This window comes from Mirounga leonina, unplaced genomic scaffold, assembly GCF_011800145.1.
Source record: "Mirounga leonina isolate KUSES-001 unplaced genomic scaffold, KU_Mleo_1.0 Mir_114, whole genome shotgun sequence".
In the NCBI taxonomy this organism is placed as follows: domain Eukaryota; kingdom Metazoa; phylum Chordata; class Mammalia; order Carnivora; family Phocidae; genus Mirounga; species Mirounga leonina.
In genome coordinates, this window is record NW_023270265.1 from 35,237,424 (window position 1) to 35,251,003 (window position 13,580).

The following is a 13,580-nucleotide window of genomic DNA, read 5'->3' on the forward strand; positions in this document are numbered from 1 at the left end:
GCTAATATAAAGACTGGGTGTATATTAAATTTCAAAAAATGAGAAAATTTAAAACTTATTTTTATATCCACTCTATCAGTGAAGGGAAACTAATAATTATTAGGTACCTCTTAGGATACAGACATTGTGCTAATTAGTTTCACATATAATATTTTGTGACTGAAATTAGTCAAGATTTATTTTTGATAAAAGAATTATAAAGAAGATAGCTCTCTTCAATCTGCCTGTGGAAGAAGTATGTGTGTGTGCGCACCCATGTGCACGTATTTAAACTGGCCTATTTTCAGATAGAGAAGCTATGGGGGAAGCCCTTGATTGGCCCTGTCCAGATCTGGGAAAGGATTAAGTCTTATATAAAAGTAGTCTGTGTGCTTTGGAAGCAGCATATTCCTAATGCAAATATGTAATTATCTGCATTTATAATCACAATAAGGAAAACAATAAAATCCATTAGACAGTACTTATTAGACAGTCAAGCTGGGTTAGGCATGCACAATCAGGAAAGTGGTTTCCAGTTGGGGCTCATTGCTGAAATCAGAGCTGGCAAAATGACTATATACTTTTCTATTTGATGACTATCTGAAAATGGGCTAGTTTTAATGTAGACACACATAAGGAAAAGGAATTTAATAAATTTAAGCACATATGCTCAAGGTATAACGCTAGGGGCTCTACATGGATTATCCCATTTAAATCTTTAATTGTATTAATTATTGGGGTATTATCAAATAGGAAGGGTAATAAGACTTAAGAGAAGTTATGTTTTTGGCCAAATTTGTACCTTAAATATTTTTCTGGGAGTGCTGTGAGAAATATATTGATTGTCTAATTCACCAAAGGTCATGTAACTGGTAAGTGGAAGACCTAAGATGGGGACCCAGATGTGTCTGACTTTAAGGAATTGATAAAGCAACTGCATAGCTTCATTATATGCCTTAAGAATGAAAGGTTGCAGAGTTGCCTTCTTGTTACCCCTTTTCAGATGTCTTCAGGTTTTTTCAAAGAAGAACATCAGTAAAGTTAGTCAGCTATAAGAATAATAAAAATAATATTTTTTCCATGAAACTCAAAACTTCATGTATTTTCAGTAAAGTAGGATGTAGGCATTTTTCTTGAATTGACTGCCATGCAGAGTGTTCTCAGCACTCTTACCTGAGCTCTTCCTTTTATCTGTGTACATCAGTAGACAAATGTTGAAAGCTTCTTAACATTCAGCATAAAGAACAAGTTTCAGTTCACCATATAATTATACCTTCAATTACATGGTTATTTCATTCTTTCAGCTGGTCTTACAAATCAACTGACACCTCAAGTACTAAGTCTTCAGTTTCCTCCTGGTATACAGCTGATGTTTGAACATTATTTAAAATATACACACTTACGTACCTCACACAGCTTGTTTCCTCCCTGCTTGGGCCTTTACGTCGATCCAAAATGTTTCTTCTGCTTCTCTGAATATTTAAATTTTTTTCATCCTTCAAGATCTAGCTCATTCTCAGTCTCCTTCCTGCTTTTCCAGTTATTCCAGTATTTCTTCTTTTCTTTAAATTTAAATAGAGAAGGGACTAAAATTTAAGCACTTATTATATGCTAGAGATTGTAAAGCTATTTATGTATTTTATCTCTTAAAAAATATCTTCACTAAAATTTACAGAATAAGGCATTATCATTTTACACATGAATAAAGGTTTGGAGAAATAATTTGCCCAAAGTCACAAGCCATTGAAAGATAGAGCGAGGATTCAGAATTATTTTATAGCCTATACTAGTGTTTCCCAAACATTAATGAGCATACAAATCACTTGGGAATCTTAAGATTCTTCAATTCTGTAGGAGTAGGACCTAAAAGTCTACATTTCTAACAAGCTAATGTTGCTCTTCCTTCAACCAGACTTTGAATAGCAAGAGCATATTACATATAATTTATTGTCGATTATATACAGTTATGTATTGTTTTCTTTTTCCCATCTGTGTGCTCTATTTCTCTAAATAGGGTTTAGTCATTTTAATGGCAGAATTTCTTCTGTAATACCTAAACGCCTAGCACTGTGGTTACATGGTGGGAGGCTGAAGTAAGGGGGTTACTATGCGCAGTAAATACTTATTTGATAGATGCCTGTTTCCCTCTGAAATTTTACCATATGGAAAAACAATATTATATAATATCAGGAAGTGTTATCATCTTCTGAATTTAATCTTCTTTAAAGGAGCCATTAAATTACTGAATAACAGCTTACTCTGAGTCAGGTATTATGTTAATCTTAATAATTTAGAGGATCATTAACTCGGACCTGAATAGGATTGTGGTCCCAGAGCAAGTGGCAGAGCCAGGACACAGACTCAGGACTGTGTGATGCCAACAATTCTGCTCTGTAAGGTTCTCAACCTGGCCACTCAGGAGATACCTTGTACCCTCAGACATATTTTCTTTATAGAGTGGTGGATTTGTGTGTGTGTGTGTGTGTGTGTGTGTTTTGTTTTTTTAGGGGGGGGGGAAGTAGGGAGGGGCAGAGGGAGAGAGAATCCCAAGCAGGCTCCACAGCCAAAGTGACTCGATCTCATGACACTGAGATAATGACCTGAGCCAAAATCAAGAGTCGGACACCTAACTAACTGAGCCACCCAGGCACCCCTTCTTTATAGAGTGTTCTAAATAAGCTAAAGCCAAGGAATAAAAATGAGATTTCATGAGTTTTCTGTTTCTTGTAAAATCTGGAAATCTAACTCTATTGGCTCCACATTCCTATAAGGCAACAGTTAGCTAGAGCTGAGTAGTGACTGTCCCTCTCTGTGAGGCATCACAGAGGAGCTGGCCCAGCCAGTCTCTGTCATTTGTTACCTGAAGGCCCTTTGAGGAATCTGTGCCTGCTGCTCTATATTCTATGGAGTGATCCTGTTACAATTCTAATTCATGTGTTTATTTTGTTTACAGAGTCTTTTATCAAGTCTTGTGAAACTGAATAGTTTGACCTTAGCTAGAAATTGCTTCCAGTTATATCCAGTAGGTGGTCCATCTCAGTTTTCGACCATCTATTCCCTCAACATGGAACACAATCGAATCAATAAAATCCCATTTGGAATTTTCTCCAGAGCAAAAGTATTAAGTAAGCTGAATATGAAGGTAAGCCTCTGTTTGTTTTGAGGGGGAGAAAAGTTACTATTATTAGTACTTATACTAATATTTGTGTTTTCTCTATTAGTGTGGAGAACAGTTACTTGTTACTTGCTGATGGGGTCTAAACTGATGATACTTCAGGGTAATTTGTATTAGATAACAAATATCTTAGAACCATGCATACTCTTAGCACTTTATCCTAAAGAAATAATCATGAATGTCTATAAAAGCATAGTTGTAGGGATATTTATTGTAGAATTTTCTATTTAATTGGTACCAACCTAATAAAGATTTCATTTTTTAATCGTATATCTTCAATGGAATACTATGAAGTCATTAAAATTAATACTCAAGTTTAGAAGAATATTAATACCAGTTGAAACATTCTCAATTTATTTATTTTTTTATTATTTTTTTAATTTTTTTTTTTTTTTTTTTTTTTAAGATTTCGTTTATTTGACAGAGAGAGACACAGCGAGAGAGGGAACACAAGCAGGGGGAGTGGGAGAGGGAGAAGCAGGCTACCTCACGGAGCAGGGAGCCTGATGTGGGGCTCGATCCCAGGACCCTGGGATCATGACCTGCGCTGAAGGCAGATGCTTAACGACTGAGCCACCCAGGCGCCCCTCTCAGTTTATTAAGTAGAAAAAAGTTAAAGCATGCAAGACTGTCTTTCCACACAGTTTTTAAAAACTGTTCTTAATGTGTTTAATTATATATTAAGTAGCTCTAGATTTATATGTAAACATATAGCCAGAATTTATTAAAATACGTTTATCTTTGAATATCGTAATTATTTTATGGATGATCTTTTTATTGAGGAATAATTGACATTATATTAGTTTCAGTTGTACAACATAATGATTCAATATTTGTATATTGGGAAATGATCACCACACTAAGTCTAGTTAATGTCCATCACTATATATAGTTACAGAATATTTTTTCTTGTGATGAGAACTTCTTAAGATTTACTCTCCTAACAACTTTCACATATGTAATACAGTATTATTAACTATAGTTGCCATGCTGTATCTTACATCCTAATGACTTACTTATTTAGTAACTGGGAAGTTTATACCTTTTGACTCCCTTTACCCAGTTTGCCACCTCCTTTACCCCTGGCAACCATCAATCTTTTATCTTTGAGCTTGGTGTTTTGTTTTGATTCCATATATAAGTGAGATCATATGGTATTTGTCTTTCTCCATCTGACTCATTTCACTGAGCATACTGCTTTCAGGGTCCATTCATGTTGTCACAAACAACAAGATTTCATTCTTTTTTATGGCTGAATACTGTTCCTGTGTGTGTGTGTGTGTGTGTGTGTGTGTACTGAAATTTCTTTATCTCTTCATGTGTCAACACTTAGGTTGCTTCCATATCTTGGCTATTTTAAATAATGCTGCAATGAACATGGGGGTGCATATATGTTTTTGAGTTAGTGTTTTCATTTTCTTCAGATAAATACCAAGAAGTGGGATTGCTGAATTGTATGGTAGTTCTACTTTTAATATTTTCAGGAACCTCCATACTGTTTTTTTTTAAAAGATTTATTTATTTATTTATTTGAGACAGAATGAGAGAGAGAGAGAGCACATGAGAGGGGGGAGGGTCAGAGGGAGAAGCAGGCTCCCTGCGGAGCAGGGAGCCCGATGCAGGACTCGATCCCAGGACTCCGGGATCATGACCTGAGCCGAAGGCAGTTGCTTAACCAACTGAGCCACCCAGGCGCCCCCTCCATACTGTTTTTAATAGTGGCTGCACCCATTTACACTCCCACCAACAGTGCACAAAGGTCTCCGCCCCTTTTTTTAATATCTTCACCAGCACTTGTTATTTCTTGTCTTTTTGATAACAACCATTCTGACAGGTGTGAGGTGATATCTCATTGTGGTTTTGATATACATTTCCCTAATGATAAGTGATGTTGAGCATCTTTTCATGTACTTGTTGGCCATCTGTATGTCATCTTTGGGAAAATGTCTATTCACATCCTTTGCCTATTTTTTAATTGGATTGTTCTTTTGCTATAGAGTTGTAGGAGTTCTTCATATATTTTGGATATTAACCCCTTATCACATATACAATTTGCAGTATTTTCTTGTGATGGGTCATCTTTATTTTTGCGTATCTATATTCTCTACAGTGAATGAGTTTCACATTTGTAATAAGGAAAAAAGGAGGAAAGAAATGAAACCTGATTTTTTTCTAGTGATTTTATTTATAGTGAACAAACTTTAGGTCCAGAGGTGAAAAGTTAATTGGCCATATAGCCAATTTATGGCTGAGGTATAGGAATCCAGGAGACTTAGATTTCCTGCTTCCAGGTGTAAGTGTTCTTTCTATTGTATTATACTACAGCCTTTTATCTTTGATGAACTATTTCAACATAATTGTGGTTCTTTATAGTCTAAATGTAGAATTTACTGATTCCATCTATACTTGTTCATAAATATATGTATCTTTTATGATAATTCTTTAGAGATATATAATAAGTGAACTAGTGGGAATTCAAGATAATCTTATAATCTTAAACAGGTATAAAATTTATTGTTCATTATTTCAGTTATATGAGATTTAGCAGTGGTAATGGTATTAATTCTGAATGTTCTGTTTGTAATAAGAGGCTTAGAACACAGCAGTCCAGGTGGTTCATTAGTTTTTGCATTTGGTGATACATTTTTATGGATGTGATGTTACTGTAACGTTGGCTTGGAAAGGCTTGTTTTCGTGAAATAAAATTTTGCCTAGGGGCACCTGGGTGGCTCAGTCGTTAAGCGTCTGCCTTCAGCTCAGGTCATGATCCCAGGGTCATGGGATCGAGCCCCGCATCGGGCTCCCTGCTCAGCGGGAAGCCTGCTGCTCCTTCTCCCACTCCCCCTTCTTGTGTTCCCTCTCTCACTGTCTCTCTGTTAAATAAATAAATAAAATCTTTAAAAAAAAAAAAAATTTTGCCTAGAGCTTTGCCTTAATTTTTCTTCAATAGCATGACAGATATTTAATAAAAATTTTTTTTAAAGAAGTCAAAATGAAACCTGATATTTTCCTCCTCATAAGTACCAGTAGTAAATTTTTTTAATGAAAATGCTTTATCAAGCTACTAAGTATTAGTAGTTAGTAAGTTTAAGTGTTATAATGAATAGGTAATAAATGTAAATATAATAAAAAAAACTTGGTTTTCAAATGGATGTTTGCTACTTGGAATTTCTTTTACTGATGATTTTGTGTAAAATGAGACAAGTAATCCATGTATATTGCAGAAAAATTTAAAAATACAGATTAACAAAAAGGACGTAAGATAATCCTACCACTTGAGAGGTAGCATCACTGTTAACACATTGGCATACATCAGGGGTACTGATGGTTGTGGTCCTCTGTTGGTACAAATAGCCCCAACAAATACAGTGTGGTAAGAGTTGTTATCGATGAAAATGTATTTTATATGTAGATTTGAAAAAGCAGGAAGAAAAATAGTGAATCACTGGCATATATTTCACATTTTTCCCTGCATGTAGCTAGCTATGTCTAATTTTTTTTTTTTAAAGATTTTACTTATTTGACAGAGAGAGAGAGACAGCGAGAGAGGGAACACAAACAGGGGGAGCAGGAGAGGGAGAAGCAGGCTTCCCATGGAGCAGGGAGCTCGATGCGGGGCTTGATCCCAGGACCCTGGGATCATGACCTGAGCCAAAGGCAGACGCTTAACGACTGAGCCACCCAGGCACCCCACCTATATCTAATTTTTAAACAAAATTAGGATCACACTGTTTAATCATCTGTTTTTATTCAATGAGAAATGTATTTTTGCCGTCTCACAAATTTTTAAAGTAAAATTGTGGATACTACCAATTAGTGTTTTAATGATTTAATTTGCTATCTTCTTAAGACTTTTTCCTTTCATACTTTATTGCTCAGGGTCTCTAGAATTGCTGAGCTTATCTGGTTTCCTCATGGGCTGTAATTCAGTGTTTCTTCTTCCCTTGTGCTCACGAGCATCCACATTTTATTGTGTGATTTCTGTATATTATTGTGAAATGGGGAAAACCTGTTTTTCACTGGGACCTTTGAAATCTCAAATGTTGGTCTATATAGTGTATTTTTCCATATCCAATACAGATAATCACATAGGGAACAAACTTCCAAATTAACCTCAAAATAAAAAGGTTAAACTATGAAGGCTTAGATTTTTCGTTGCTTTTTAATTTTTTCTTTATTTGGATATCAAAAAGGGGAATAAGGTTTTATGTTTAAGAATTTTCTTCCCACAGGGGAGGTGTGTGTGTATATGTGTGTGTGTGTGTGTGTGTGTGTATATATATATATATGGAGCTTTGTTTTTGTAGTTCTACCGTGGTTACTTCTTTTTTGTCTTTGCCAGGACAATCAGTTGACATCACTTCCCTTGGATTTTGGAACTTGGACCAGTATGGTAGAATTGAATTTAGCGACCAATCAGCTCACAAAGATTCCTGAGGATGTGTCTGGTCTTGTTTCTCTTGAGGTGAGTATGAAAGAGCATTTATTTAGAACTCCTTAGACCCTTCTGCAGTTATCTTGCTTATAAAGTTTCCAGTTAAAATAAGCCATTTCTGTTGGGGGAAGATCATAATTAGAAATGTTGGAGCTCTCTCAAACATACAACCGTATTAGGATGATGAGGTATTAACTTAATCTGGACTCAGTGCTTCTGAATTGCTCTTGCCCACTAAAAGTTGGTAGGTATTAACTTAATCTGGACTCAGTGCTTCTGAATTGCTCTTGCCCACTAAAAGTTGGTAGGTTTGAGTGCTATAAAGTATCTTTGAAAGAAAAGGTCTTTAAAATTTAGCATCTTTTACTGCCTTCAGCTCAGGTCATGATCCCAGGGTCCTGGGATGGAGCCCCACATCGGGCTTCCTGCTCTGCGGGAAGCTGCCTTCTCCCTCTCCCACTCCCTCTGCTTGTGTTCCCTCTCTTGCTGTGTCTTTCTCTGTCAAATAAATAAATAAAATCTAAAAAAATTAAAAAGAAAATTAGCATCTTTTAGAACATAGTTTTTCCCTTTACTCTATTTAAGAATTCTGCACTTAATGTCTACCAGAATGATTATGGAGTCCTCAGACTGGCATTGAGGACCTTTTCTATGATTCTGGCCCACTTTTACATCCTAATTACCCATGTATGCTCTTATTTAACTAATTAGATTATTTTCTTTGAAATTTGTGCATATTTCTAGCCCTGTATACATTCAGTCTTCTGCTTTGTTTTAAAATTTTACTTATATATTTGACAGAGAGAGGGAGAAGGGAGTACAAGCAGGGGGAGTGGGAGAGGAAGAAGCAGGCTTCCCACTGAGCAGGGAGCCCGATGTGGGGCTCGACCCCAGGACCCCGGGATCATGACCTGAGCCGAAGGCAGACACTTAACGACTGAGCCACCCAGGTGCAGGTGCCCCTGTACATTTAGTCTTATTGTTCTCAGTATCTAGATTGCTCTCTTCTCATCCCTTTTTTTCCTTTTAAATTATTTTCCATAATTAAAGATCTGTCTTATTGTCCCCTCCTTAGTCAAGGATGAATTCTCCTGCTTCTGAGTCCCTGCAATTTTCATCCTTTTGATGAAAAACCTTACTAATAATAAATATATATATATTTTTAAATTTCCTCTGTATCCATATTTTTAAAAATATAATTTCTTTTTTAAAATTATTTTATTTAGTAAGGTAAAATAGTAAGGTGTAATGGTTAAAAAGCATGAATTTTGAAGCAAGACAGATCTGGGTACAATTCCACTTTTATCTCTATAGATTTAAACTTGACCAAGCTTTAGTTTCCTCAGCTGTGAAATGAAGATGATAGTATTTTCCTCAGAAGGTTGGAGTTAGGATTAAATGTGATAATGCACACAATGCATTTAGTGCCTTGCAAGTAGTAAACTCAGTAAATAATAGCTGTTGATTTTTTTGGTCTTACTACATATGTTTATTTTATTATAGGTGGTATAACTTTGCGGGGGAAAAGGTGGGCATAAAACATTAGCCAGAACCTTATGTAGGTCTTCCCGTTCAGTGTTCTTTTCACTATCTCCATACCCATTATAGTCTCCCTACTCTCACCACCACCACCGTAATTTCTCTGAGAACAGGAACTATCTTTCTCAACTACCTTTTTCTCTCTTCAGTATATTAGAGGATGGCTTCCAATGTAATAAATATACCATAAATAATAACTATTATATATTGAAATAGGCAGTTTAGAAATTACCTCCCTAAAAATGATGGTTTGTAAGGGGTTTTGAATAAATAAGTGGTTTCCTATCAGATAAACATTTGTAACCACTCAGTATCAAAATACCATTAACTATATGAATTTTAGTGCAAGTAGTTAATTTTACATTTTTTTGTTATATGGGTAAAATTAAACTTTTGCTTTCATTAGTTTTGACTTAAATAGAATCTCTTTTATTTCCAATAGCTATGGTGACTTTTTTAAGAATAGTTAGTTAAATGTTATATAAGTGAACATTACTCTTAATATTCACTCTTTAGAAAATTAGCAGTTTAATAAATTGTAAGCCACACAATGGTAATATATAATTCCATTTCATGAGTTACCATACACTATCACTAATTTCTCTTAGGTTCTAATATTATCAAACAATCTTCTAAAGAAGCTTCCCCATGGTCTTGGAAACCTTAGGAAGTTAAGAGAATTGGATCTAGAGGAGAACAAATTGGAATCGCTGCCAAATGAAATTGCTTATCTTAAGGATTTACAGGTAAAACATTATCCTGATGATTTTGTAGTTATATGACTAAAGTTTTTAGGGTACATTCCAAACTGCACAATTTTCTTACGAATTTGATCTAATTCTTTAGAGATTTTTTATTATAGCATTAGGGCTGAGTTTTATATTTATGTAACCTATCTGCTTTTCACTTGCTAACAAATGATACACTTCGAAAGTAAAATTTATTGAGTGATTCTTACCTAATCTAATTTACCTATTAATTTATCTTATTAGTTTAGTAGACGTACTATTTTAAATTTATATCAGTAGTAGGAAATACATGTGTAACTATCTTTTATTTTGTTAATCTTTTAGAAATTAGTCTTGACAAACAACCAGTTGACCACCCTTCCCAGAGGCATTGGTCACCTTACCAATCTCACACATCTAGGCCTTGGAGAGAACCTACTCACTCATCTTCCTGAAGAAATTGGTATGAACCATTTGGATGCCTGACTGTACTAATTTGCTCTTGTGTGTTCAAGCAGTATTTCAGATAAATAGGACAGATCTGTTTTTGTCACCTGATATTACCTCAGAGTCAAGATTCTCTCTCTCTCTCTCTTTTTTTTTTTTTTTTTTAAAGTAGAGTACCAAGTTGTTGGTTGGATAGTTGGTTTTGGTTAGGTTTCCTCATGGGGTGTTAATATTGCATTTGAGAATATTTTAGCCTACTTCTATTTCCAATACGTTTAACTTTATTTCAGAAGAGTTATATTTCTTCCATTTAAAAATTACACAAGCTTGAATTAAGCTAATAATGTCTTACGCCAAAAGAACATTTCCTCATGAGGTTTTAGGATTAATTTTAATATTTGATTAAATTAATATTTGACAGTACTTTGAAATTTTCTAAGTGTTTCATACCCATTATTGCATATAATCAATGTGACTACCTTGAATTTTAGGCAGTGCAAGTTGCAACCCCATTTTACAAAGAGAATTGATCAGTTGAGATTACATTGTAGTTCTTAAATTAGTAATTCCATGTATTGTGTTCTTCCATCTATACCATGCTGTTTCAGAGGCCCTTTAGATTAGTGGTTAAGAATGGGTTTGGAGTTATAATGTAAATTATATTTTAATTTAAAAAAATGGTTTTGGGGTAGAGTAGATATTTCAAAATCTGGCCATGCTGCTTATTGGCTTTATGGCTTTGGAAAAGATACGGAAACTCCCTAAGCTTCAAGTTTTCTACCTGTGTGAAGTAAGGATAATAGTAGTAACTTCTCATAGTTAAAATTTTAAATGTAAACATCCGTTGCCTTGGTAGCCATTATTTTCATTAGTCTTCTGCCTACCAGTATCAAATACTACAAATTTTGAAGTTTAAAAATTAGAAAACACGGGGGGCAACTTCATTTCTAGTATGTTTATTCATCTGGCCTCATGTGATTGCCGGAGACATTTGCCTAGAAAGTGTGAGTATCCTGAGACAGTCTAAGATAATTTTTTTTAAGATTATTACGTAAGTTGATTTTTGGCTTATTGCCAAATACGTGTAACTCAGTGAAAGATTTATACCAAGTAACAAAAATCCTTCCACATGAGAAATTTATTTAATAAAAGAGATCATCACATTGTTTATCACAGGGAAGTGATTATAGGCACCGATTTACAATAAACTTACCTCTGGAGTTTTGAAAAAATACATACCAGTGCCAAGTTGTCCCAAACAGAATCTTTGGAGATGTAGCATGTGTATTTAAAAAATGCCTTCCAAACTTGAAAACTGACCATAAAGGAAGAAATTCCGAAATTATTTAGTTGGTATGGAACATGACCTGGACATCAAAGTTCTTTACATCAGCCCCACTTGATTTGAATATGCAGTAAAATTGAAGATCTGTGGTTGTAGAGTTTTAAAACTAAGAGAAGAGAGTAAGAGGAAATGTGTATTCAGTATATATAAGGCCCAGGATAGCATCATGCCCAATTGAACTTCTAGAATAGTAACTAATTTTTTAAAAAAATAGTAATTGATTTGATTTTTTTTTTTTTTAACAGGTACACTGGAGAACCTAGAAGAACTGTATTTGAATGACAACCCCAATCTACATAGCCTTCCCTTTGAGCTGGCTCTTTGCAGCAAGCTTTCAATCATGAGTATTGAGAACTGTCCACTCAGTCACCTTCCACCTCAGATTGTGGCTGGGGGTCCTTCTTTCATCATTCAGTTCCTAAAGATGCAGGGTCCATATCGTGCCATGGTCTGATACAAATCTGCTGGTCCCACACACTGTTCAAAAATAGACTGCCATTAATGTTTCATATCTATATCTGTATCTATTTATGTAGATATTGATATATTTGGCAGATTTATAAAGACTGCATTATGTGTTTCTGCTAATAGAGGAATCATAGCCATTTAGATTTTTTTTAATTCTGTACAAAAAGCTTATATAAGTTTTCTTTGCTGAACTTGATGGATGTTTTTCTGTTGTGTAATATGATATGCCAGTTTGCTAAAAACATTTGCCAACAAATTATGACGTTATTAAATTTAAGGGCCAGAGGTAGTATAGTTAGATATACTTTCTCTTAGCAAAAATAATGGATAATTTTGTTGCAATTTTTTATATACATTTTCCCCATACCAATTGTCAAATCATTGTAGTATTATAGGCCCTAAAGGTAGAATTTTTCTTTAACTTATTTTGAAATTTGAGATTTAAATTTTATATATTGTTTACAGTCAGAGTAAATCACTGTTTTTTGTTTTTTCTTTCCTTTTGGTTTGATTTGCTCTGTTTTAATCAGTGAAATCTAGTTTATATCCTCTGCTAAAGAAGTTGCAGCAGCTGGTTTAAATATTAAAAGATACTTGCTTGTTGAAACAACTGGCAAGTGAAAAGATACAGTCAAAAATTCTAGAATTCTTTTAATTGTGTTTCTCTGATCAGTTGTAAAGCAAGATATCTGAAGTGAGTCTTTAGGTTGGGGGGAGGGTATTGAGACCTTTTCTAGTATAAATATCTTTTCTTAAGTTTGGGGGAACAGAAACTTGTAGTTTGGAAGAGTTTTCACTCCTGAAAGTTGCAGAATGACAAAAACTAACAGAATAATTTGGCAAAAAAAAAGATACGCATAAACACACACATTCTATATATGTATATACAATGCTATATAGATATGTATTTATTATATCATAGACTACAATAGGTAACTTTAAGGATTTCTCCCTAGCCTTGTACAATGAAATGAATGTTTTTCTTTGAACACTGCAATATATGTATGTTTCAAGGTTATTTAACAGTGTACTATGGTTTTATATCTTGACTTGCCTTGTACATCTTTCAGTTCTGGAATATCTGCGTCTAAGCACAATATCTTCACACTGTGCTATATTGCTGCTGAACTAAATGCACTTTTCCCCACATGTGGGGCACTGGCTTCAAACAATTCAGTTCAGTACCATTGATTTTAATCTCATCTTTCCTTTCTTGGTAGCTGTTAATACAATTATGGAAAAGAGGCACATTGTATAGAAGCCATTGATAGTTCAGTGGAAGTTCTGTAAGATGTGCATGTGCTATTTGATATGTTTTCATTTGCTTTACTGCTTTTAAGGCTAGCAGTACTGTAAGTGTGTGCCCCTTAGAAAGTAATCTTACTTTTGGTGGTGTCATTCTAAGTCAGTTTAATTATTGGAAGAGACAGAGCAAGTGCATTCTAGATATCATCCTAAAAAACA

At 34.6% G+C, this 13,580-nt stretch overlaps 1 protein-coding gene across 3 annotated transcripts in view; it reads left to right on the forward strand.

Annotated features, from left to right (window-relative positions):
* Positions 1-13,238, forward strand: part of SHOC2 (SHOC2 leucine rich repeat scaffold protein) — a 92,671-nt gene extending 79,433 nt beyond the window's left edge. For 2 of the 3 annotated variants that reach the window (XM_035028858.1, XM_035028877.1), the window contains exons 5-9: positions 2,933-3,121; positions 7,497-7,619; positions 9,737-9,874; positions 10,202-10,319; positions 11,894-13,238. In XM_035028858.1, coding sequence (XP_034884749.1) covers positions 2,933-3,121; positions 7,497-7,619; positions 9,737-9,874; positions 10,202-10,319; positions 11,894-12,102 — 777 coding nt within the window. In that variant the 3' untranslated portion in view covers positions 12,103-13,238. The remainder of the gene's footprint in view (positions 1-2,932; positions 3,122-7,496; positions 7,620-9,736; positions 9,875-10,201; positions 10,320-11,893) is intronic. The other variant, XM_035028867.1, reaches the window with a different exon arrangement.
* Positions 13,239-13,580: the final 342 nt, after the last annotated feature.